The 27,786-nt window shown below is 40.2% G+C and overlaps 1 protein-coding gene across 2 annotated transcripts in view; it reads right to left on the bottom strand.

The window, feature by feature from the left end:
- Window positions 1-27,786, bottom strand: part of TOP1 (DNA topoisomerase I) — a 115,669-nt gene that overhangs the window by 61,884 nt on the left and 25,999 nt on the right. For both annotated transcript variants that reach the window (XM_020998614.2, XM_020998613.2), the window contains exons 3-4: window positions 6,104-6,220; window positions 4,135-4,237 (exon numbers count right to left, since the gene is read on the bottom strand). In XM_020998614.2, coding sequence (XP_020854273.1) covers window positions 4,135-4,237; window positions 6,104-6,220 — 220 coding nt within the window. The remainder of the gene's footprint in view (window positions 1-4,134; window positions 4,238-6,103; window positions 6,221-27,786) is intronic.

Below are 27,786 nucleotides of genomic sequence, written 5' to 3'. Positions count from 1 at the left end.
GTAGTTGGTAGTAGCTAAAAGCAAAATGAGGGTTACAATGACTTTCAAGGTCTAGAACCATCTATGAAGTGGGGATGATTTCCTGGGTGTGATATGAGCACAGTGGTCATTTAACAGTACATGACTTCACAGACACCCATAATGAGAAGAAAAAAGAACAATTTCTAATCAATGATACAAAAAAGGTAAAAGAGTAAAGATGTCCCTCTGGATCAGTCATAGAATCAAGAATGGATTAAGATATCAAATTTTCATTTGAAATCACCCATGACAAATAAGCTAGGTCTACACAGTGGTTCTAAGGCAAGATCCAGCACCTTGCTAGAATGCCCAGGGGTGGGAGATGGGAAAAACATGACTGCTGCTACTATTGGGCACCCCTTGCTTCAGGTTTCCATATGTATTCTAAACATACCCCTGACTGCCACTGCAACTGCCAATAGGCCTTTTCACTATGAATTACCAAGTATTTACTGAGTAGTTACTGTGTGCTAAGCACTGGGGATTCAAAGAAGGGCAAAAACATGATCCCAGCTCTCAAAGAGCGGCATTCTAATGGGGAAGACAATATGCAAACAACCATGTGTATACAAGATACATCTATACAGATACAGACACAGATACAGATGTATGTAAACAGAAGGCGTAACCTCAGCTGAGCTAAGTATTGAAGGAGGCTAAGCTAGCAAGCAGACGGAGCATTCCAGGCACAAGGGACAGCCACTAAAAGGCCCAGAGTTGCAAGATGGAGTGCTGTGTATAAGGAACAGCAAGAAGGCCAATGTTTTTGGATCTTTACAGTGCATGGAGTGGAGTATAATCTTGGAAAGGTTGAAAAAGTTCTTTAAGCTCAGACAGAGGACTTTATATTAGATCCTAGAAGTACTAGAGAGTCCCTGGGAGTTTCCTGAATAGGGGAGTGACTTGGTCAGACCTGTACTTTAAAAATGACTTTGAACAATCATTCTGGAAAGTGATTTAGAACTATGCCCCAAAACCTATTAGACTGTGCCTACCTTTTGACCCAGCAATATCCCTACTAGGTCTATACCCCAAAGAGACTAAATGAAGAGGAAAAGGACCCAATATAAACAAAGCTATGTAGAGCACCTCTTTTTGCAATAGCAAAGAATTAGAAAATGAGGAGGTTATCTATCAACTGATGAATAGCTGAACAAGTTAAAGTATGTGAATGTAAAGGAATACTACTGTGCTGTGAAAAATGATGAAGGTGATTATTTCAGAGAAACTCGGGGAGACTGGTATGAACTTACGCAAAGTGAAATAAGCAGAACTACAACAATTTACACAATAACAATACTGTAGAGACAAACCGCTTTGTAAGACTTAGGAACTCTGATCAATATAACCACTAACTACGATTCCAGGGGACTCGTGATGAGACGCGCCACTACCTTTTAGACAGAGGAGTGACGGACTCAGAGTTTGGATGAGACATATTGGGGGGGTGAGGGGGAGGAGGGTTTATTTTACTTCAATATATATGTTTGTGATGGGTTTTGTTTTTCTTGTTTTCTCACTGGTGGAGTGGGGGGGGAAAATAATGTGGACTTGAAAATAAAATAAAACTGAATTTAAAAAAGAACCCTGTTACCTCTCCACGTATTGTGCTTCTGACTTCCAAAAGCTACTGGAAGGGAATCTGTCAGCAGAAGAGTATATGCGGAATTCCTACTATTACAGACATATCCCAAAGATATCAAAGATTGAGAGAAAGGAATGAGATGTGGAAAGGACTTTTTGTTATATTAAGGAATTGGAAATGAAAAGGGTACACCCATCAACCTGAGGGAACAGATAACCAAAACGTGGCACATGAACAGAATAAAAAATTACTACTACTACATTCTAAAAATGATCACAATGACAGATTAGGAGAAACTGGGAAGACCTGAATAAACTGATGCAATGAAATAAGCAGAACTAGCAAAACAATTTACATGCTGACCAGAGTAATATAAAAGAAAACAACTCTGAAAGATGTCCAAACTCTGATCAAATCAAAGACCAATCATGACTTCAGAAGACAATGATGAAGCACGCTTCCCATTTCTAGACATGGCCAGGTCATTGATTTAGTTTATACTTATTTGTTTCAAGGGAGGGCTTCTATGGGGAGCAGCGGGTGAGTCAGCAGATTGTGACAGACATGCAAAAAAATAAAATAAAGGAGTATCAATAAAACATTAAAAATCCACAGGAAAAAATAAAACCATTAAAGTGACCAATAGGACAAGTTTGTTACCACAAGGTTTGTTAAGAACAAGCAACATCCCTAAATTTAATATACACTTTGAAAACTGTATGTACTCAAAGTTTACTCTATGATCCTCTTCTTTGTATTTTGAAATGTTTCTGTTGATTACTGTTAAACTGTGACTCCTCCCTCCCCCCCAAAAAAGAAAAAAGGAAATCACTTTGGCAGTCAGAGAACGAACTGGTGTGTACAAAGACTTGAGACAGAGAGATCAACCAAAAGCTATTACAACGGTCCAGGTATGAAATGATGATGGCCTACATCAAGGTGGCTTCTGTGTGAGTACAGAGAAGGGGACTTCATATGGGAGATGCTGTAAAAGTAGAAACTCCAAGAATTGGTAGACAGTTTGGATATGTGCAGTGAGTATGAATGAGGCTGAGGAAGATATCGAAGTGGTAATTGAGAGGAAGTAATAAGAAATTTCAGAAGAGAAGAATTTTGGGGGAAAGATAATTGAATTCTATTTTAGATATGTTGAAATTGAAATACCTAAGGGATGTATAGTTTGAGATGTACAAAAGGCAATTGGTGAGTTGAGATTGGAGCTTAGGAGAGAGGTTAGGGCTGGATATATAGACCTGGGAATCATCCACACAGGGATGATAACTGAACTCACGGGAGCTGATGTGGTTGCCAAGTGAAATAATACAATAAAGGGAAAGGAGAAGGTCCAGGACAGAGTGTTGGACACTCATGGTTAGTGGGTGTGGCCTGGATAAAAATCCAGTAAAGGATATAAAGAGAGAGGGGAAAGAACAATGTTATTAAAACCTAGAGAGAAAAGAATATCGAGGAGAGGAGTGTAACCAACAGAGCAAAAGCCCTTTAGAGAAGTCAAGAAGGATGAAGACAGAGAAAAGATCACTAGGTTTTCTTTTCATTAGCCCGTAAATCCAATTTTAAAACCATCAGTCTCTCTTTCTAACAACCAGACCTTTACCCTGAAGCAGTTTTAGTTCAGATCTTATGTTATATAACAAATGGATGTAACAATCACTTGAGAACACAGAGAAGTCACCAGAAAAGTAAAACTGTTCCTGCCCTCAAGACATCTCCATCACATTTAAGTAAATTTGGGGGATTTTAAGAGAGGGAAAACAATCTTTCACTGCTCAAGGAATTTACTAAGAGTCTACTATGCTAAAAAAAAAAAACCACAAACAAAACATAACGAAAAAGAGTGCCAAAGCAGGGACCAGAACCCGAGTCCCTTAGCTTCTGGTCTAATGTCTTCCTATTATTGGTGGGAATTTGATTCCAAAGCTCTAGCTGAACCTCAATTTCCCTATCAGTATGCCAAGTTGTAGTCAGATTAAGCAATATTCTTTTTGATGTTTAATTCCCTCTATTCCAGAGAGTGCTGGGCCCGGAAAGATCCAATCCTTCCACGGCCCCAAATCAAAGGATATTTTAAAGGTAAAATATTCAGGGTTCCTGGAATACCAGTTAGATCTGCTATTTTCAAAGAGCTATTCATCTTGAACATTACAATGAATGTATGTTCTTTCACTGAGAAAGGTAAAGACTTCATAGCATATATGTCCATAGTTCAAGGAAACTGACATCATAAGCAATGGTTTGGTACAGTTAAGATATAGAACACTGGCTGTTCCGAGTAGTCAGTCAACAGCACTTATTCAGGGCTTACTATGTGCTAACAAAGCAGAACTCCTATCCTGGTCATCTTAATCAGCCACTCTAGAGTAAAGGGATAGCTGAGAATAAAACAGAACTCTGTTTATTTTTACAACAGCCCTACCTAAAATTCTCATGAAATTAGCACTCCTGTGAGCTAAGATCTTGTCGACCAATTATCTAAACAGTGTTGCACTTACTGACAAAGATACTCTTACCTATTACTGTGCTTGGACTTTTCCCGGTCTTTTTCCTTGTCCTTCTTGTGCTCTTTGTGTCGGTGTTCTCGATCTTTGTGTTTATCTTTGTGTTTGTGAGAATCTGCAAGCAGAGGAGGAGATGAGTCAGTCAAGGGAAGTCATTAGCTCTGGCCTGCTTGCCTGCCTTACTTATACTGGCTGGATTGTTACCCAGATCAGCTTAACAATCACAAAGACAGCATTAAGTTTGCCGGACAGTGTTTATGCATAATTTCCCAAGAAGCTCAACAAGACATGGGCTTGCTCTATCTGTGGCATGCAACCCACACATCGGGTAAGAAGCAAGCCTCTATGGAATGTGGCATTGGTCCTTCAATTCTTCTTTTATACCTAGCTTACTTTGTTATTTACCCCATTAAAATCCAGAAGGAGAACGATTTAATGACAGATGGCTCAGCTGTGTCTCTTGAGAATCCAAACCTCTGGGGTTGCCTATTTTCCCCAAAATCAGGTAAGTAAGCTTTGCTCAAAAGTAATCTTAGTGTTCCCCTTTGTTACAAAGAGGGTTCAGCTTGAGGTGTCAGTAGCATATATAACTATATATGAGGTATCAATAACACATATAACTGAGATAGCCCCCCCAAAAAACCCAAAAACAAAAAAACCAAACCAAAATCCAAAAGGCATCACTAAAAATTTAATATAAACATAAAAGAAAAACCAACAAAATAAAATAAATGAAAACAAAAGCCAAAAAGTTAATAAAGTATTAGAAAAAGTAGGAAATAAATCAATGACAGAAACAATGACACACTTCTTAATGCATGGAGAAGGTGGAGCAATGCTTGCTACAGCATTTACTGAACAGCTTTTTTAAGTCCTGTGCTGACTTGCCATCAGAATGAATGGCACCAGACAGTTTGCAATCCAAGATTTAAAGATGCGGATGGCTACATTTAACTCACACTATTGCAGATCAAGAATTCAATAAACATCTATTAAGCACTTTTAATGAAGAATAAGGGATGATGGTGGTGGAAGAAAAAACAAAACAAAACAAAACAAAACACAAAGGTGAAACAGTTTCCCACCCTGAAGGGCAGCAGTACGCAGTCAATGGAGGTTGGAGACAAGAGTAAATACCAAGGGTTTTTTTTTTATTTGTTTGCTTGGTTTTTTTTTCTCTTGAAAGGGAAAGTGCTAACTGGAGGGATTACTCCAAAGCAATGAAGCACTTACTAAACTCAAGGAAGGCACAAAGCTGGCCTCCAGAGACAAAAACATTAAATGAAAATTTGTTACAGCCCTCAAGGAACTTAGATACTCTCCCCAAAGGGAAAACAACAGGTAAGTATGTATACAATTATCTGAGGAGGGCTCTAAGGCAAGGCTTTGCAGAGGATGTGGCTCCTGGGCTAAGAGTGTCTAAGGCAGGAGGTAGAATGTACCATTTGGGGAACAGCAAATACCCAAGTTTGGCTAGAACACAGAGTATATCAAAGAACAGTGAAATAACCCTGGAAAAGTAAACTGTCAGATTCAGAGAAAACCTGGAAAGACATCATGAACTGATGCAGACTGAAGACAGCAGAACCAGGAGAATAACTTATACAATGACTACAACAATGTATGCAGGAAAGCAAGTCTGAAAGACTGAAATGTGATCCATGCAATGACTAATCATGACTTTAAAATACTGTTGAAGCATGCTTCCCACCTCTTGGCAGGGAGGTGATGGAGCAGAGGTGCAAAGTGACACGCACGTTTTCAGGCATAGTCAAAGAGTAAATTAGTTTTGCTTGCCTATACTTATTTGTTCCAAGAGAAAAAATTTTTTTGTGGGGGGGCAGTGTTAGTGGTTAGTGACAGTGATACAAAAAGACAAAAGAATATCAATAAAACATTTTTAAATACTCAGAAGAAAACAAAAAACCAAGAAGAGAACACAAAAGGCAACTGTTACTTCCTTGTAAAATTCAATGCACACGTTTTGGGGGCAGCAAGGCAGCTGATGGACAGGTGAGAGGAGAAGCTGGGAGTCCAGTTAGCACACTGTTGCAAGAGTCCAGGTGAGAGATGATGACGGCTTGAACTAAGCTGGTGGCTGTGTGAACAGAGAAGAAAGAAATTTGAACTATGTCATGGGGATAGACTGGGTATAGGGAGTTAAGGAGAAAATTGAGGATGACTCCAAGGCTGTGGATCTGTGTTTACTGGAAAGATGATGATGCCTTCAAAAAGCAGGGAAGATAATAAGCTCTAATATGAATATACTGAGTTTGAGGTGTCTATGGGACAATCCACAACTTTGGATCTAGGGCTGGAAGGGACCTCAGAGGTGTCCAATCCCCTCATTTTACAGATGAAGAAATTGAGACCCAGAAAGACTATGTGATTTGTCCAAAGTCACACAGGTAAGTATGAATTAGAAGCGGGATTTGAACCTAGGTCCAAAAAGCAGTTGGCCAATGTGGGGACTGGAGGGAGCCTCAGAGTTAGGGAGATCTGGGAGTCATCTGCATAGACAGAACCTGTTTAACTCACAGGAGCTGATGAGATTACCAACAGAGAAGGCATAAAGAAAATTGAGAGATAGGCCCAGGACAGAGACTTGGGAGAAATTACAGAGAGGAGAAAGAACATGGGTGACGATAAGCAAAAAAGCCTGGAAAGGAGCAATCAGGTAGGAAGAGAATCACAACAGCAATGTCAAGAAAAGTCAAAGAGAGTACCCAGGAAGAGAGGATGGTCAAGAGTGTCAAATGAGGCAGGCATAGGAAGTAGGATAAGCACTGAGAAAAGGCCAACAATAAAGTCAAAATGGGTACACAGGCTGGTAGCATAAGCAAACTGAGAGCGCAAGGAATGGTTTACCTGTCAGATTTATGGAGAACAGAAGAATTTATGACCAAACAAGAGATAGAGAACATTATGAAATGCAAAATGGATAATTTTGATTACATTAAATTGAAAAATTTTTGCACAAACAAAGCCAAGGTTTAGATCAACCGCAGAGGGTAGTATGATAGAGTTAATTAGTGAAGAATAAAAAGATCACTGTGGAGCTGTGAGTCGAGGTTAGATATCAAATTTTTTGTGGCCTCAGTCAGCACAGTTGTGTGAATCTGTCTATCAGAGTTTAGCAGCTCGAGTATAGGAGTGAAGGCAGGAGAAGTAACATATTTGGGAGTTTACCAAAACACAGGCAGCAAAAGAACAAGAGCAAGGTATTTGAAAGCAGAAGGCAGTGTAAGTTGAACATATACAGTATGGTTAACAAGAGGATCAAGACTGCAAAAGGGGGAAATGACGGCCTGACCAAAAGGGAAAGACAGTGTTGAGTGGATGACATTAATAATAACAGCTAGCACAGAGAGTTAGGTGGTATAGCACCATTACATCGCAAGCATCTTGGGGGCAGGGACCATCCTTCACATCTTTTTGTATCTCTAGTGCTTGCTACATAGTAGGTACTTAATAAATCTTTACTGTTTGACTAAAGGGCACAGAGATAGAAGGACTTGAGTTCAAATCCTACCTCTGACATTTACCGGCTATGTGACCCTAGACTAGTTGCTTTGCCTCTATCAGTGTATTTTCTAATTTGCAAAATGGGGATAATAATAGCACCTCCCTCCCAGGGTTACAAACAATAGGCATATGTAAAGTGCTACATAAATGTTAGCTATTATTATAAGACATTTAAAAATAATAATAATAGCTAGCATCTATACAGTGCTTTAAAGGCACTGTAAAGAGTTTTACAAATATTATCATTTGATTCTCATGACAAACCTGAGGTAGGTGCTATTAGTATCAACTCCCACTTTACGGAAGAGTAAACTGAGGCTGAAAGAGGTTAAATAACTTGCCCGAAGTCAGATGGCCAAAAAGTGTCTGACAAAGGACAAGCTTAAAAAAGATCAGAAGACTCGGGAGAAATGGAAGAAGTTGAGTAGGCTGTGATCAGAGAGAATAAATTTCAGAGTTCTATATGGATAAAACACTTTATGGAGAGAAACTGAAGGTAAAGGTCATGGAAGCTGAAGAGGTTAACAAACTGGGAGTCCAGGATGCTTGAGGAGACATCAACACGTCTATCTGAAGTTGTCAAGCATAAGGGCTGCTGTTTGTCCCTCGTTCTCGGAAGAGAACCATGACATCAGAGAGGTGATGCCACGACATGTAAGTGAGTTGGATTTAAGTAAGGGAGGGCTGTGCAAAGTCATCAGCCTCACTTTCTTCTGTGGGTCGGGCAGACAGATATGGATCAGGACAAATGGAGATGGGCCAGGATGGGTAAGGGTAAATAAATATGTAGTAAATATGTAATATGTAATGTAATAAATGTAATATAAATATGTAGTAAAGAGAATGCTGAACTCCTTGAGAGAGGAAGGAAAATCCTCTTGTGGCTAGTAGATAACAACAAGGATCTAGCTAGGGTGAAAGAGATGGATGGAGTGAACCTCAAAGGAGGAAATATGGATGAGTGATAAGAGCAGAGAGAAGCTGTAAGTGGCAAAGAATAGCAAGGAGCAGGCCTACTCTTCCTCCTGGCTCAGTGCAGCAGAGGGAGAGGAGATGAGAGAGCTAAGAACAGTGTTTTCTGAGGGAGCCAGGTTTCTGTGCAGTTAGACAGAAAGAGTGAGAAGAAGCAGCTTAAGATGAAAAGAAGTTTGTTAATAATGGAACTGGGAGGACACAATGGAAACCAAGGGCAAAAGAGAGCAGGGATAAGGAAGGATAACACTTAAATTGATGGGTATGAACAAGTAGTGAGAGGCAAGAGAAAGGAGAAAGGGGGTTTTGCCTAGGTAAGTGACAACTCTGTGTTTATAGGGATTAGAAAAGAAAAAGGTGGAAACTTGCTAGCCACTGGATGTGGACATAGAACCATTTGACTAGGCTTGCAAGTTCCTGTGGTGGCAGAAGGTAGAATAGATTTGTTTTCACTCAAACATCAGGGAAGATGAGAGATTTGGTCAGGTAACTAGTAAGTACCTGATAATGAGGTTCACAGAGGTCTGACTGGAACTCACCATTTGGTGACAGCTCCTTTGCCTCATTCCAAGAAGTCTACAACACTCACCCATGTGGCCTTGGGCAAGTCACTTAACAGTGTCCTCCTCGGTAAAATGAGGGGATTGGGCTAGAAGGCCTCAGAGTCCCCTTCCAGCTTTAGACCTGTAATACTCTAAGATAGTAAAAGATTGATTCACAGTCAGTATATTCCCTGTACACAGAGCCAAATAGAAGGTAGTAGATGAACTGAACTTTGAAGGAAACAAGAGAGTCTAAGAGACAGAAGTGAATGAGGGAATTCCAGGCATGGGGGGCAGCCTGCACAAATGCATGGAGAGGGAAGTGGGCATACAGTGTACAGGGGACTTGGGGCCAGAGCGTGTAAGGGGGAGTAATATGAATGAAGTCTGGGAAAAACCAGATCATGGGCAAGACTTTAAATGCCAGGAAGGAAAGAAACAAACATTTAAGTGTCAACTGTGTGCCAGGTACTATTCTAAGTGCTTTAAAATATCTCATTTGATCTTCACAACCACCCTGGCAGCCAAGTGCTATTATCACTCCCATTTTACACTTGAGAAAACAGAAGCAGACAGAAGTTAAGTGACTTGCCTAAGGTTATATAGCTAGTGTCTGAGGCTGAATTTGAACTCAGGTCTTCCTGACTCTGGTTTCACCCCTCTATCCATTCAGTCAAATAGAGATGTTTGTGTTCTATCCAAGAAGTAATAGGAAATCACTGAAAATTTGTGAGTAGTGAAATGGCAAGGTCGGAACTGTGGCAGCTATGTGGAAGATGCACTAGAGCTGACATTCCCCTTTACGAATAACTCACATTGTGTTTCAGCTTTTAAAGTCTTTTCAGTCAAAACCTTTCTTAGCAAATATGTGCTTTTTCATACACTCTTGGGAATTAATAAAAATGCCACATCACCCAGCACTGGAATGAGCAACGTTTAGGATACAGAGCTTTGTGGTCCAGGCTATGGCAAATCGAACCCTGTTCAGCTCTAAGTCTAGGTGGGTAACGAGCCAGAAGGTCCTAGAGTACAGTGGCCCACCAAACCTATGTATGGACACGGTGATTTGGGAGAGCAAGTCTGGCCATCTGGCATACCTTCTAGTCATCATAAGATCAGTTAGCAATCAGAGTATGGGCCCATGTTGCTAGGGAAGCCTACCCCTCTGGTGCCCCCCAAATAAAGCTTGGCATCAGAGCCAGAGCAAATTAAGCACCACAGCTTAAATCTGACAAGCAATGTTTGGCCTTGATTGGGGGTTGGATCTAGAACGCAGATCACATCACTCGGCCATGCTATGATAACACAGGGATTACAGCAAAGCAGGGACACACTGTTAAGAAGATATTGCCAAGCTTTTAAGAAGATTAATCCGACAAAAGATAGCTTAATTATAGGAGAAAAGTGTTCTAAGTAACTAAAAAACATTAAACTCAAAATGAAAAGGAAGCTAAAGGCATGACAATAGACCAACTCCAAGTATGTCTGAAGTAACCAGCTTCCCTAGGAAAAATTATTTTGAAATTTCTCATAATGCTACAAGTTTCAGAGGCACAGCCCTATTTCTCCTTCTTCTCCCCATGGAATGACTATTCTAAACATGCAGAACCACCTTCTACAACATGTCTCTTACTAATAATGTATTTATGTAGAAATATTTATGGTTGCATCTGGTTAGCTCTGTTGGTATGAATCCATCCAGGTACTGGATACGAACTTCAAATTCATTTATTCAAAAATATTTTTAAGTGCCCACTATCAGGAGGCCCAGTGTTCTGTGCTAGGAGAGATAAAAAGATGAGTGTGACAGATTTCCTGCTATCATGGAGTTTATCATTTAGTATGAGATATTAGACCTAGCTGCAAAGAGCAAAATACAAATAGAATGTGATTCCTCAGAGCACTCAGAGAAGCTCTCTACTTGCCCTGTTCATCGTGTTCCTTAATAGTTCAGATGAAGATGTAGATGATACCACTTTTGTAATCTTGAATTTCACTTTACTTCTCTGGACTTCATCTATAAGGTAAAGGGATTGGACTAGGCCATCTAAAGATCCTTTAGTTTTAAGTCCCATAAGCCTATGGATGGACAGATTTATTAAAAAGATGACACCAAGTTAGTAGGAATAACTGAAGTGGGGGACAAATGAATAGAGAAACTAACAAGATCAAATTTAACAGGGTTATGTATAAAACACACATTTAAAAAACATCCTTGTAGAGTACATATTTATCCCTTAGAGTGAAATTCATTCAGTAAATTACCAAATACATTGGAAGCAACAGATCTTTAAAAATTAGTCATTTACCTCCAGGTATTTTTAAAAGACATCATTATATTCAATGTCATTGGTTAAGAGAAATGATTAGAAATAAAAAGCTCTAATCCACTGCACTTTAGATCAATAAGAAACCCAGCTGACAAATAGGTCATGGTAATAAACTTCTCATTTCTTAAGCATTCAGAAATTCTAGATGAAGCCAATGTAGCCTCTGATGAAGCAGCAGGGTCAAATATGCAATCTTGAAAATAGCTATTTGCCTATGCACCTAAGGTGAATAATATTTTATGTTAAAGAACAGAGAAGTTTGCTGACTCCCATTCACTGCAATACTATGACAATTCCAAAAGGATGAAGGGAAAGAGAAGAAAGTGTTTTTTGGGGGTGCGGGGGTTGGCAGCACTAACAAGGCACTCAAGGAAAACAGACTTAGGTCCAATGAGTACTTAATTAAACAGACAGAACTAGAATAGACATGGAGAATTAGTCATTGATTATTAAATGAACAAAACTAAAGAAGAAGGGGAGTAGAGACTACCTTTCATTTTAGGGAGGGGAACCTGTGACTTTATATTAAAAAAATGTAATAAGTCAGTGTCAAAGGTAAAGAGAAATTAATCCTAAAGAGTTTGTCTTCAAAGCCCATGGAACTGTGGAAAATGGAGAGATGTGGGGGGAAAAACAGAAAGATGTGAGCTGGACAATAATCTAATTAAGCAGATTTAGAACTGGTTGAATGGCTGGACTCAAAGAGGAGGCATTAATGGTCTGACACAGATTTGGAAGGTGGTATCTCGTGGCATGCCCTAGAGATGGCTGACTCTTGTGTTGTATTTTATTCAGGATTGGCTAGGGGCATGGCTGCCAAAGCTTACCAGATTTTCAGATGACAGAAAGCTAGGAGAGATAATTAACAAAGCAAATGACAATCCAGATCCAAAAAGATCTTGACAACCTACAATGTGGGCTAAGTCTAATAGCATGGCATTTAATGGGGACATATGTCAAGGCTTACACTGGGGCACAAAAAAATCAATTGCAGAGGACAAGATAGGTGAGGTGAGGTTAGGAAGCAGCTTATCTAAAAAAAGATCTGGGGATGAGAGGTTAGTGGACTATAACCTCAATGAATCAATATCCCCCCAAAGCTAATGCAATTAGGCTGCATTAAGAGAGAGATAATGTACAGGACAGAGGGAGGCAAGAGGTCCACTCTACTCTGTCCTGGTCAGGTCATATCATATGCTGGGTTCAGTTCTGGACACCACATTTTAGGGAGAACACTGATAAGGGGGAGACTGTCCCTCCACAAAGGCATCCAGGGCGGTGAAGGAAAATGGAAACCACAAGACTTAGAGCGAACATGCTAACTGTGAGCAAGGGCTGTATTTGAAGGGTTGCTACATGACAGAGGCATTAGATCTGTTCTGCTCAGCCCCAGACACAAAACTAGGAACAATGAGCTGGAGACTCAAAGAGGTCTAGATTTGAAAATCTTCCTAACAATTAGTTCTCCAAAAGTAGAACAGGCTGTCCTCGGAGGTGTTAGGTTCCTACTCATTGCAAGTCTATCCTACCGCAAAGGATAAAAAACTTGTCAGGTAAGTTACAGCGAGCATTCTTTTTGTTTGTTTGTTTGTTTGTTTGTGGTTAGGCAATGGGGTTAAGTGACTTGCCTAGGGTCACAGAGCTAGTAAGTGGTATATGCCTGAGGCCACATTTGAACTCAGGTCCTCCTGAGTCCAGAGCCACTGCTCTATCTACTGCGCCATCTAGCTGCCCCTACAGAGAGCATTCTTCAAGAAGGAGGTGGACAATGTGGTCTCGGAGATCTCTTCCAACTCAGATTATGTGACTCTGAAATTGTCTTTTGAAGAAGTGTGTGTGTGTGTATACATACATGGAGATAGAAATATATGCATACCTACATATACATACATATATGTGTGTATATGTGCAGCTAGGCACATGCATATACAGAAACACTGTATTTTGATATGGCTCCAATGGGTGATTCTATAAAGACGTGAATCCTATAGTCTGTATCTGTTTCTATCCTTGAGAATCTCAAGCTAAATATGAAATGAATGACTACTCAACTACAATTGATGAATGAGATTTTAAAAAATGTATCACAATGCTGTTATATTTAGAATTGTGTGACCTTTTTTAAAAATGTGGCACGGATTTTTCCAAAGATGCATGTGTCTATATTAAACTAACAGATTGGTGCCAGCACCCTGGCCTCTTACCCTGGAAAATATTTCTGCCTCCTTGGCCAACTGCTACAATTCAGTGGCCATCTTTTATAAGAATGTTGGAAGGGAAGTCTTAAAGTTTCTACAGCAAGGTCCTTTTGGTTTTCAAGTGAAAGGTGGCACACATTAGAATGAAACGGCATGCTGACCTTATCTGATGGTGGATCAGGGAGCTAGTGTAAGATCCCTTGACACTTCAGGCTTGCTGGCTAAGCTGCTGCCTTGCCAAGTCCCTGTGTTGTGACCTACAGGACACCATGCAAAACTGTCAGAGGAGATGACAGGGGCAGAAATAAATGTTAGCACTATCCTTCAACCCGAGGAAACTGGGAAGCAAATAATAAAGTGCTCCATTCCAGATTTACCACTAACTCCTTCAAAACGCACTACTGCCACCACTGTACATTATAGCAAAATGGAGAGGAGCATAATAAAATTGAATAGAGGAGGCAAACTTTATCCTAGGAGACTCTAGTCCAATTCATCAAAACTTGAGTTACTTTAGATCTGTTGAACTTCTTGCCTGGGGAAGACAGCCAGAACAAGATTTTTTCACACCCTAAACAAAGTTCTCCATGTTGAACTTCCACCACCTCTTCCTGATAATGATGATAATAGAAAAAACCTATATAGCTATTGAAGATCTGCAAAGCATTTCACATACAATCACTTCCTTAGATCTTCACAATAAACTTGTGACTGCAAGAATTATTTATCCCCATTTCACAGATGAGGAACTGAGGTTTAGGGTAGTTAAATGACCTGGAAAAGGTTTCAGAGGCAGGGTCTGAGGCCAGGTCTCTCCTGACCTCAGGTTGCGCATAATTTTGCCTCTTAACAGACTCTATTTCAATCTTCATATGTATAGACTGGCACTTGATAGACAAAAAGAATTCAATAAATCCCACTCTTAGTGTTCCCCCACCCACCCTCCCACCCTTGCCCTGGTCACCCCAAGGTTTTGTGAACCTTCCCTGGGACTTAGCACAAAATAAATTCCAGCCTCTCAAGAAGAACAAAATTTTCAGCCATTAAAAATGTGCCTTTAAAATAAAGACACGTTTTGGGGTTTTTTTTCTTTTTAGGCAATTGGGGTTAAGTGACTTGCCCAGGGTCACACAGCTAGTAAGTGTCAAGTGTTTGGTCTGAGGCCAGATTTGAACTCAGGTCCTCCTGACTTCAGGGCTGGTGCTCTATCCACTGCGCCACCTAGCCGCCACTAAAATAAAGACATGTTAAAAGACATCACATACTACCCCTTTCCCCAACACTGTATTTTGCTTTTATACAGCCTAATTCTAGTCCTAGCACTGCTAGTAGTTAAAAGGCAGCTAAGCTAAGCACAAAGTCCCACCATTTTTGCCTATCTGCATAGCTTAAACAAGACATGCACCTAGTCAATCACGCAAGTCAATAGAGTCAAAGTTCATCCTCTCCTGACTGGACAGCATTAAATGAGCTTTCTGGTGATTGACAAAAATTGTAGATTTGGTTCTTGCCCAGATGGTCAGGCTGGCATCTAAGACATAAACAGGCACTCAAATACAAGGCAACATTTCCACTAGATTGGATTTGCTTTTGAAGTCAATCAATTATGGCTTCCAAAAGAAATTTCAGAAATAACTGGATAGATCTGTTTACCTAAAGGCCTATATAAATATCAGCTATTATGAAGAGAGGCAGAGTGGAGCACGGTAGATAGAGTAATGCAAGGGCAGGGTTCATCATATTCCACTTATGACAATACTTTTGTGACTCTAGAAAAGTCATTTTACCTTCGAGCCTCAATTTCCTCACCGGCAAAATGAGTTTTGCAATTCCTACTTTACAATGCCATTGGCTCAAATGAGATCCTATGTATAAAGTACTATGCAAACTTTAAAGCATTATGTAAATGTCAGTTATTTATAATTCTCTGTCAAGGTAAAAAGGGAAACACAGAACATTTGAAAAGTCATTCCAGTTTTAGTAAAATTTGGTTCAACTGCTATGCTATAAAGGCCCTGAACACCCACCCAATCCATAGATGGTAATTCAGCTTCTGCAAGTTTAGAAACCAAATGCAATACCAATCTTAAAAGGATTAAGACCATTTTGACTTAAAACACAAGGTGAAAAGGACTATATAACCAAGCAGAGACTTGACGAAATATAACTGCTATCAGTGAGAAAGTCAAGATAACATTCACTAGCTAGTCAATATATGTGTGTGTGATAGAGACAGAAAGAGAGAGAGAGAGAGAGAGAGAGACACACACACACACACACACACACACATGCGCGTACACACGTCAGAGACAGAGAGAGAATGAATCCATTTCTGTGGCTTATTGCTAATGATATTTAAAAGATAGATAAACTCTGTACAGGTACAAACTGTATCAATTTCTCAAATTAATCAAATAATCACTGAGTCCTACTAGGTTCAGTATCTTTCGTAGACTGAAACAAAAGGAAGAGTCAGAGAAATGGAGCAACACAAAGGCAACTGAACAAAGATCAAAAAGTATTTATTTATTTATTTGCTTTTTTATTTAGATGAGGCAATCGGGGTTAAGTGACTTGCCCAGGGTCACACAGCTAGTAAGTGTCACGTGTCTGAGACTGGATTTGAACTCATGTCCTCCTGACTCCAAGGCCAGAGCTCTATCCACTTCGCCACCTAGCTGCCCCTAAAAAGTACTTATGAAGGGCCTACTATGTGCCGGGCACTGTACTAAGCCAGGAGATACAAAGAAAGGAAAAAAGAACACCTGCTCTCAAGGGGAAGATAACATACAACTACATATAAATGAGATATGTGCAAGATCAATTGAAAATAATCTCAGAGGAAAGCACTTGCATTCATTCAGTGGGACTGGGAAATACTTCTTGCCAAGGAAAGGTTTTAGCTGAGTCTTGAAGGGAGCCAGTCATTTGGGCATTTTATTCTCATGACACTCAGAGGTGAGGGCAAGAGAACAAGAGAAAATTGTAGAAGTCACAGAGATGACAAAAAAGTCAAAGACCGAAGTTGTCGGACAGCATCAGAAATGGAAATCTGTATATCCCTGAAGCTAAAAAAGTACTGGGATGTAGTGTGTGGCTCAATTAGCCTCCTTTTTGCATTAGATTGCTAGCAATCATCCTAATGATAACCATACTAATGGTTATTAATGACACAACGCAATTATCACGTGTATAGTGTGTTAAGGTTTACAGAGCACTTTCCTCACAACAATCCTTTGAGATGGACTTCACGTTATCAGCATCTCCATTTTGCAAATGGGGAAACAGGATCAGGGAGGTTAGACGATTTGCCCAGGGGCAAATCTATCATCAGGGCTGGACTTCAAGACAAAGAAACACAGAATTTTGGAACACAGAATTGGAAGAGACATCAAAAATTGTCTAGTCCAAATCCATCATTTCACAGATGAAAGAAGCTAAAGCCAAAAGTAAAGCAATGTGCCAAAGGTCAAAAGGAAGTAAGTGGAGGATTTAGGATTCAAAATGAGGTCTTTTGACTCTAGTTTTGATACATTTTGTCTACCACTCCCTATTGTCTACGCAGGGCACTTGGATGGTGACCAATGCTATTTACTGAGCAAGAAGGGAAGAAATCTTGCCTTTGGGCTTCTTACTCAAGTTCAAATGAAACATATCTGCATATAACTTACATGGGGCTCACAGATCTGCCCAATCTATACACAGAATTATCACCCATTTTCACTCAGTAAAACATACCTAGTCCTCTGACCCAAATACTACCTCCCCTTGCTTGCTGCATGCCAAATAGTGTGGTACTGTTATAGCAGCTGAGCCTAGAGAAAGGCTGAGGGGAGGAGCTTGGGGCAAGTTCAGAGCCAGGCCGTCACCATGGAGATTCATTCAGAGGGAGCCAAAGGCAAGACTGCCAAAAGGGGAACTCCAGGAAACTAGGGAAACTCAAGGCAGGATACTAGCCATGGAGGAATCAGCAATAGGCAGTAACAATGTGAAGAAGCTTGCAATGGTCAATATGTGGTCATTGTTTTAGTCCCTGCACTACTCCACAGGCTACTCCGTTTTAAAAAAGTTTTATTGATGTTTTTTGTTTAAGAGGTCTCTTGTAACAAAGTAAAACAACTAAGCGAAACAATGTAGTGGCCTCATCTGAAAGTGCATGCAACATTTTACATCTGTAGCACCCTCCATCTCCGAATTTTTAAAAATAAATTTTAATGAACAAATCTATTTTCTTTCCCTCCCACCCCATTAAAAAGAGAAAAGAAAAACAATCCTTATAACAAACATGTGTAGTCAAACAAAATAAATTCCCTCATTGGTTGTCTACAAAAATTCTCCGCCCTAAGTCTGTCACCTCTGTCAGGAGATGGATAGCATGTTTCCTCCCTGGTCCATTGGGGTCAGCGCTTACACACATAACACAGGTTGAAAGCCTGTGAGGCAAGAGATTCTAGGAAGGTTCCCACATGAACCTCTCTGGCCCACAGCTTTTCCCCAAACCCTAGTCAGGGGTGGGGATCCTATAGCCTCCAAGCCACATGTGGCCCTCTAGGTCCTCAAGTGTTCCCCTTTGATTGAATCCAAGTTTCACAGAACAAATTCCCTTAATAAAAGCATTTGTTCTGTAAAACTTAGACTCAGTCAAAAGGCTGCACCCAATGACCTAGAAGGCCATATCTGGCCCCGAGGCCACAGGTTCCCCACCCCTGTCTAGGTAGTATAGTTACCACAATCAGTGGCTGGTCATAATCTCTGTGGCTATGGTGATGGGAGCTGCAAAATTCTCAGGTCTTTAGGAATGTCTTGGGGGGGTCAAGAAAAGGAGGCGGGGTGGGGGAGAAGCACATATGGTTCTGTAAGTTAGGCAGGTCAAACAGTAGCATGACCACAGCCAGGAACTTATGTAAGGGGCAATAGCTGTGCCAGGGTTGGAGTAGAGGACTTGGGTTCAAATCCCATTTCTAATGTTTACTACCAGTACGATCTTGGACAAGTCACTTAACTTCCTGGGCCTATTTCCTATATTTCCATCTCTGTAGACAGATACAGACAGTTACCTAGTTACATCTATAGATAGTTATCTATAGACATAAATAGCCATAAAATATGGGGGTTAGCCAAGATGGCCTCTGGGGTCCCTTCCACCTCCAGTCCTATGAGCCTATGATCTTAAGTTTAAAGCTGGGTCATCACCATGGTGATCTGTCAAGAGCAACAAAGGAGTAACTAAGGAGAGGCTGCCAGTAAAGGAAATCCAGGAATCATCACCGGGGAAACTCAGGCCAGGGTGCAAGGCACACAAGAATCGGTAACAGGGAGGAAGAGAATGCAGGGGGTGGAGGAAGAGGGGAGAGAAAGACGCTTGCATTGCTCAGCAGGAGTAACTATTAACTCACTGAGCTACTATGGGGTACTCTTTTGCATGTGCACTGCCTATGTCCACCCATACTTCTGAAAATGCCCTGCAGCCTTGCTGGTCCACTGCCCCACACAACCGGGCACAAAGTGAAAGCCTCCAAGCAGGTACACAAAACCAAAAATGACTAAGTCTGACAAGCTTCAGAACCACAGTTGCTCAGACCAATGTTTATCGAGGTCCTAAGCAGTTGTTTACTAGCTGTTTGTTGGCTGAAAAGAAAAGCGTTTTAAAATTTTGGAGCTGAAAGATCAGACAGTCTAACCCCATTGCTTAGAAGAAACTGAGTGAGATATTGTGACTCACTCAAAGCCACCTACTAAATGGCAGAGTGAAATCTAGAATAATCCAGGCCTCCAAACTTCCAGTCCAAGGCTTTGCCCTTTATACTACACCATACTTAAAACATAATTCAAAGCCATTTTCTCTGATGCCACCTCGTTGGTAATGACCTTTCCCACCTAGACTTCACAGAGCACTTTGATTTCTAATTTTCTAGTAGTGCATTCGTCATGTAATATACATCATTGTATATTATAACTATCTACATTGGGATCTCATCCCCCTACTGAACTGTAATATCCTTTAAGGCAGGGATCATGTTTTATGCAAAGTGTGTGTCTCCATCAGGGCCTACCACAGAGCAGATGTTCAATAAATGCTGTTTTGTCACTGTGTAGCGAATACATATGACAGCCAAATTAGGATTCAAAATTATCTTCAAAAGGCTAGGAACCTTGGGTCCAAACTAACAAGATGAATTTTAATAGGGATACATGTAAGGTACTACATTTAGATTCTTAAAACAATCAATCGACCGTACACAAGGAAAGGGGGCCGTGAGAGGAGGATAATAATAGCAATTCACATGAAAAAGACTTGGGACTATTTGTTGACCACAAGCTCTATAAGCATCAACAGTGGAATGTATTCTTGGGTTGACATATGGGCTATTATGCAACAGCCATGTCTTTCCACCTGACCTAACTCACATGAGGTTTCCTTCTCTTGTATCTATATCCAGGGTTGGTATGAAGGAGAAGAGTATCCATTTTTGAAAAAAGCACATAAAACTCTACCCTCCATTGAACTTAGCAGTTCCCTTCAGCTTGGGAGCCAAAGAACCTACAAGTCTTTTCCAGTGTATAAACAGCACCAGCCAATATCCTGGTGAGCAGTTTGATTTCAGCTAGGAGCTGGCTAATGCTGTTGCCAAGTTTATTCCATCTTGGATTGGGACTAAGGTCAAGTCGGCCCCAAGCAGGAATTTGTAACATGCTATTAAGGAGGAAAACTATAAGGAACTGAGTCACACCCATGGCACAGAAATCAATTCACTTCCTCATCTTCCAAAGCTCACTCTGTGATGCAAAAGTTGTTGGAACTCAAGAGTGATTACAGCCATGTACAGGAGTGTGCCCTTTGCTTCCTTGTAAACAAATACACACTATTCTCTGGCCAAAAAAAAAAGGAAAAGGTTGTGAGAGCATTCATAGGATTAAGTTCTTCAAGGGACCTTAAGAGATCATTTCAGTCTAATCCAATCATGAAGAATTGAGAGGCCCAGACAAGTTAAGGGATTTCCCCAAGTTCACACAGGTAAGTAAGTGGCAGAGGTGGTATTTGGATCTGACTCTAGATCAATTAAACCACGCTGGTTCTGGCCAGCCCTTCCAACTCGGACCTTCTCAAGTTCCAAATGGTTTTTGGTTTGTTTGTTTGTCAGACAATTAGAGTTAAATGACTCGCCCAGGGTCACAACATCTAGTAAGTGTCAAGCGTCTAAGGCCAAATCTGAACTCAAGTCCTGATTCCAGGGCTGGTGCTCTATCCACCGAGTCACTTACTTGCCCCTCCCAAATGTTTCAACACTTACGTGCTTCTATGTAACAGGATGAGCTTTCTCAAACCTAGCCATTAGGCCTGTTGTGTGCAATTCAAGTAAAACAACTGGGCTGAATACAGAACATTATTAAAGCATAAGCCAACATTCTTGAATAGGTAGTATTAGTAATAGTAATAATAATAATTATTAGTAATAATGAACAGAATCGTGTAACAGAAAGAGAGCTGGATTTGGACTTCAGAAGATCTAGGACTGGAAAGCATTTCAGAGGTTACTGAATTTAAACCCTTCATTTTACAGAAGAAACTGAGGCCAGCCCAGAAAGGCTAAGTGATGTGCCCAACTACCCTTCTTCTGATTTTTTAAAGGCTATTATTAGTGGAGTGAAAAAGCTCTGGCAGGTCCTTCCAAGGTAGAAAGGTTTTCAACAGGGGTGGGGAACCTTCAGGCTCGAGATCACATGTGGCCCTCTAGGTCCTCAAATGAGGCCTTTGATGTAATCCAAACTTCACAGGGTCAAAGAGCCACACTTGAGGACCTAGAGGGCCACATGTGGCCTGCAGGCCACAGGTTCCCCACCCCTTGGGGGCTTGGCCTAACTAAATGTGGAGACAGCCATCAACAGAAGTAACTCGTGAATACTTTCTAAGGCATAGAGGGGTTACAGTTTGTGCTCAAATAGATGAAGCCCTGGAAATCTCAAATTTTCAATCTCTCCTCTGCTAGGGATTCCTCCCTAGATGCCTATGAACACACACAGGTCTCCCTCACCCTTAAAAAAACCCCTAAGACCCTTCCATTCCTGCTTGCTAGCCTCCTATTTTTCTCCTCCCCTTTCTGGCTGAACTCCTTGAAAAAGCCATCTACACTGGGTGCCTCCAATTCTCCTCGCACTCATTTCTAAACCCTTTGCAATCTGGCTTGTGACCTTTTAACTGATCCTGTTCTCTCCAAAGTTACCAATGATTCCTTAAATGCCAAATTTAACAGCCTTTTAAAAAAATCCTCCATTCTTCTTGACCCCTTTGCAGCATCTGACGTTGTTGATGACCTCCTCCTGGGTGCTCTCAATTCTTCTATCAAATTACCTTTGACAGATCTTCAGTCACAGGTGTTCCTCAAATCTGTCCAGGGCCTTCTCCTTTCTCTTTATATTCTCACATTTGGTGATCTCATCAACTCCCATAAGGTCTATTATTGTTACAACACTGATGATTCTCAGATCGATATACATAGCCCTAGCTTCTCTCTTGGGCTCCAGTCCTGCCTCATCAACGGCCTACTGATCTTTTGCACTGGATGTCCTTTGGACATCTCAACAACACATCCAAATCTAAACTGATTATCTTTCCCCTCAAATCTACTTCTCTTCCAAATACCCCTATTACTGTCAGAAGGCACCACCACCCTTCCGGTCACTCAGTACTATCCTTGACATCTTACTAACTAATCCCACATTTAATCAATTTCTAAATTTTCTCTTTTCTGCCTCTACAACACCTCCTGTATATTCTTCTCTCTTCTCATCACTTCCATGGCTACCGCCCTAGTTCAGGCCCTCATTATTTCTTGTCAAGACAATTACAGTAGTCTTCTAATTGGCATCCCTGCCTCAAGTCTTCCCAAATTCTTCATATTCATTGTTCTTATGGTGCAATAATATTGCATTATATTCGTGTACTACAATTTGTTTAGTCATTGCCCAATTGATGAACACCCACTTTGTTTCCAGTTCTTTGCTATCAAATAAGTTCAGCATTAGTTTAACAAAGGCCACATTGCTACCAAAGAAGTAGACTATGCCTGGTATGTTTTAAAACTAAGGAAGCTCATTCCAAGGCAGATAAAGAGCTGGTCTTATTTGATAAAGGCTAGCAGCAGTTGTGGTCAGCAAAATAAGAGCATTTATTTTGTCCTCAAAAAAGGACAACCCAAAGAACAAAGCGTACCGTGTCTCTGGTTGGCTATTCCTACCTTGACCCATCTGAATCTGGGCTTCAGGAGAACCCTAACCTGACTTTTAACGGGAAAAGAGTTTTCCCCCACTTCCTTTCCATACCTACTAGAGCTAAGGCAGACTATCAGAAAGCTAGACTGACATCCTTCTTGGTTCCAAACTTAAATCTGTTTCCCATTGCCTGTAAGATTCCCCAACAATATTTTATAATGTTTCCAAGTGAAAAAATCGATAGAATTCAAGATTTGGTTAGTTTCTTGAGACTAGGCCCATGACTTCTAGAGTTACTAGAGATCTGAACACTGTTTCTGGTGAAAACGACCTTTTGTTTACCTGGGATTTTTTTTGAGAACAGGTAGAATTTTGCTTCTGGCTTAGAACTCCAATTTGGAAGCACCCTTGAGAAGATGAGAGCATTTCAGAGTTTTAAATAATCAACTAGATATCTATTCAATTAGTCCAACAAATATTTATTGCGTACTGTGCTTTGCACATGACAAGCTATACTACTAAGAACCAAGGTGGAGGTGGCGGGGTAAGGTGGGTGCAAGTGGTCCATAACCAGCATAATCTGAATGAGGAAGACGCCACCAACACACAATTTCATGTAATATTTTCATAAGAAGGGAAACCTCTTTGAACAAACTTGGATTCTTACTATTCAGCCTATAACTACTGTTCTCTCTTAACTGCTTTGAGAATCTCCCACAGTCCTCCCTGCCTCAACTGCACATGCACACAGAAATTCACTAAGGAGTATGCAGTCTCTAAGAAAGTTTGCTTTCAAGAAGTCAAACAGCAGCTTCTATTCACATCAAACCCATGTGTAGCTCAGTAAACTAGACATTCCATTCACGGTAATGAAATTGAGAGCCCAGACTCTCCCCACTGGGTTAAAGGTCATAACTAATTAAAAATCACATACAGATCAATTTGTGTGTATCTATACATAAAATTCAGCCTTTCATTTATCAGGTTTTCCTTAGAAGAAATCTTTGGAAGATGGAAACCCAGAACTCTTAAATGCAATAGATTTGCATATGGATAGCAGAGTAATCTTTTAAAATCTTCTAAGCAGCCCTCGTTTCATCTCATTTAGCTTCACTGATCATAACAGACAACAGTTTTCTTCAACATATCTTTCAAATCTATTCATCCTAGACCAGGATCTAATACCGTTATCACAATAAGTTCTAAATGAATTATGCAACTAAATAAAATGTTGTAGCAAAAAACTAAAAGTCCATCAGCTGGGAATGGATGAAGAAATTGTAACAAATGGATGTTATGGAAAGTTTTATGTTCTAAGAAACTACCAATACGAAGAATTCAGAGAAATTTGGAAAGACCTGTATGAACAGATTCAGGGTACAGTGAGCACAGCCAGGAGGATAACATATACAACGACTACAATATTGTAAACAAAAAGAAAACGAACAAGCTGAACTCTGAGAAACTGTAATAAACAATCTTGATCTGGAAGAACAGCTTGTTGGTATGTACCTCCCTCCTTTCATTAGGCAGCTGGGAGATGATGAGTATAGAACACATAAAATGTCAGACACGGTAACTGGGTCAGTTGATGTTCTTCACATTTTTTTCTTTATTACAAGAGAAATCTCAATGGGAAGTATATCATGAAATGGCTAATAGAAAAATAAAATGCATCAATAAAACTTTAAAAATAAGTCATTTAAAATTATCCATTAATATAGTCTGAAAGGCTGTAGAAATATGACAGGATGGTACAGTACAAGAACACTGGACTTGGAATCTTGGCAACGGATGGGAATTTCTACTTCTCGGAGCCACACTATCCTTATCTACAAGGTGAGGACAAAAATTTATCTACTACTTGGCTCACAGGGTTTACGGTAAAGGTCAAATAAGCTATAAAGCATTTTATAACTGTTAAACTCTATTACGAGTTATTATTTGAAGTGTCTGAAGGCTTATAGAAAACATAACACTTTGAGATCATAACTTTGTTCTGATATAGAGGTGGTAAGGAGCCCAATGCCAAATGCTCTCCACAAGGGTATTATCATACACTATGGCAGCTAATCCACAAGGGCTTTGTACAGGCTTAACCAAATGGATATTTACATCTATTACTCTATCCTGCTTAGGGGAAAGGCCTGCCAAAATAACCAGTGCGCCATACTGGTAATGGACTGATCTGGACTTCGGTTTCAGAGATCAGAGGGTTAACTCGAGACTGCTTTCTCTTTACGCCGTCATAACCCTGGGCTTGCCTTAATCCGTCTTTTCAGTTCCTTCCTGTCCATGGTCTATTTTCTACCCTTCACTTCACTGCCTTTACTCTCACCCTAGCCAACAGTCCATTCTTTTAAACACTAACCCTAAAAGTTTCTCTTTCTACCTCAAATGATTTCTTTTTTCTTTTTTAAAGAGTAACATAATAAAGCAAAAAGAACTGATATGGTCACCAAGTCACAATTAACAAAGTTTCAATGTTACTTAGAGGATAGTTACTACATTCTGGATAGTTACTACATTCTGAAGACTGCAGACACATTTAAAGCTGGATGATGGCTGCTCAGTTGTGTGCCAAGAGCTAAAGGCCCCATCCCCCAAAAGTAAATTTATTCAGTAGCTGCAATGAGATATAGTGGGACAATAAATTTTGTAGAAATTATGATCTCTCAGAGGGCTTAAGACACTGTTTTCAGATTTCTCTACTCACCAGAAGTACCACCACACCGATGATAAAACATTTCAATAGTTTGTAGTCAGGCAACATGATTCAGATATCAATTACCTACAAAAAGAATGCCCACCCAACTGCTGGGAGGTTGGATTTTTTTTTTTTTTAAGATTGAGGAAAGAGGAATTCTGAAAATAACACCTTTCATCCTCACTGCTACTGTGCCTAGGGACAATTCTGATGCCATATTAAGTAAGCTTTATTAGCAAATCCTAAAATTGTTGTTAGAAATGAGGGTTGTGATTTAGCAAATCTAGAGAGAACAGTTCTTTCCTATATCTAAGGCCAGTTACATTGGTTTTCCTAAAGATGTATATAAATAAAGTCACTAAGTTTGACCCAGTGATAGCATTATCAGGCGTATACCCTACAGAAATTTTATTCTTTCTCAAACAAGTCTGCTTACTGAAAGCATTTTATTTTATTTTACCTAAAAAGATTCAGAAAGAGAAAAAAGCAATATACAAAAATCTACAAAAATATATAACAATAGCTTTTTTCTTTTATTTATTTTTTTTTGTGGCAAAGAACTGAAAGTTAGGGAGATACCCATCAACTGGGGGTAAGGCTGAACAAATTATGGTATATAAATAATTATGTCCTAAGAAATCACAAAAGGGATGGCTTCAGGGGCAGCTAGGTGGCACAGTGGAGAGAGCACTGGCCCTGGCCTCAAGAGGACCCAAGTTCAAATCCAGCCTCAGACATTTGACATTTACTAATTGTGTGAGACGCTGGGCAAGTCACTTACCCCTGATTACATCATCAGAAAACAAAACAAACAAAAAAACAACTGTCATCAATGTAATGACCATCCATAATTCCGAAATACCAATGAGGAAGCATGCTAGTCAAACTTGCTCTTTCCCTCCCCTCAAGACAGAGAGGTGACAGACTCTGAATGCATAATGAAACATACATTTTAGGACTTGAACAATATGGGAATTAATTTTGTTTGACTACACATATTTGTTACAAAGATTTTGCTTTTCTTTTTTTCAAGTGGGAGTGACAGTAGAAAGGGGGGGCGGGTTAAGTTAGGGATAGTATTCCCCTTCCATGCAAATAAGAAGAGAACAGAAGGCCAGAAGGAAACACAGACAAGCAAGACAGTTTTCAAAAGTTAAATGCTGAAAAACAGCTTTGTGTACAAACCCCTCCTTTTGTTTTACAACATACACAGAAATGCTCATTTTATTTAGTGTTTAAGTTCCACGTAAATTGTTTCTTTTTAATGTGCACAAATTCTTCAGCAAAACAGAAACTGGGGAAGCTGGGGGACCTAGTGAAATAACGCATAATTTTTCATATCCACTTAGCTTTTAACATGATTTCCCAAGGAACATACACATTTACCACACGTAAATAAATGTGACAACACTGTATAAATGGAATGACTGCTGAAATGGAAGTAAGAAGCCCTGCCTGAGGTGCCGGCTTGCCTTTGCTACTGCATGGCATGGATTTGGGAAGGTCACTTAACCTTTCTAGGTCAGGGTTCCTTATCTGTAAAACAAGGGGAGTTGAGACAGAGAGAGGGTGGGACAATGACGATCCTTTCCAGCTTTATCAGTCTGTGATGTTATTTAGCTGGCTTGGCTCATGATTAGAAGAAAGTTGGGGTATATCACAATACACTGATAAAAGTCATATGAGAGGAAACAATGCACCAACTGTGATTGTGCTGGAAATCTTAGGGTAATACCAGAGCCCCAGGGAAATGGGCCTCATCCCCAAATTCTCTCAGCAACAACTCAGCAGGTGATAGTAAATCAGTCAGCCAAATCACTACAGGTGCTGCAAATTGCATTTTCAATTCCTAGTGCAATACAGCAGAGTCTACTTTTCTAAAAAGGCAGGTTGAGACTACTAAATCAGGCCCAGGTGAAGATTTTAAAGTCCTCAGCTAAAAAAACGCAGGCATTTCCCATTGTAGAGTAAGTGGGAGTGCATTGAAAAAAAAATCAGCTTGTGGGGAGGGAGGCACTTTGGGGAGAGAAGCTGAGGAGAAAGTGATACCACCCCTTACTCAGAATGAAACCCGGGTATAAGTCTGTTGGAAGATGAATGGGAAGGAACAATTCCAGCTGCCAGGCGTTGGAACAGAGCCAGATGATCTTTTGTTTACACTGTAAAGCAAGTGACCCCTA

This window comes from Phascolarctos cinereus, unplaced genomic scaffold (genome assembly GCF_003287225.1).
Source record: "Phascolarctos cinereus isolate Bilbo 61053 unplaced genomic scaffold, phaCin_HiC Scaffold_2;HRSCAF=192, whole genome shotgun sequence".
Classification (NCBI taxonomy): Eukaryota; Metazoa; Chordata; class Mammalia; order Diprotodontia; family Phascolarctidae; genus Phascolarctos; species Phascolarctos cinereus.
Note: the sequence above shows the minus strand (reverse complement) of the source record. Positions and strands in the feature narration are given on the sequence as shown.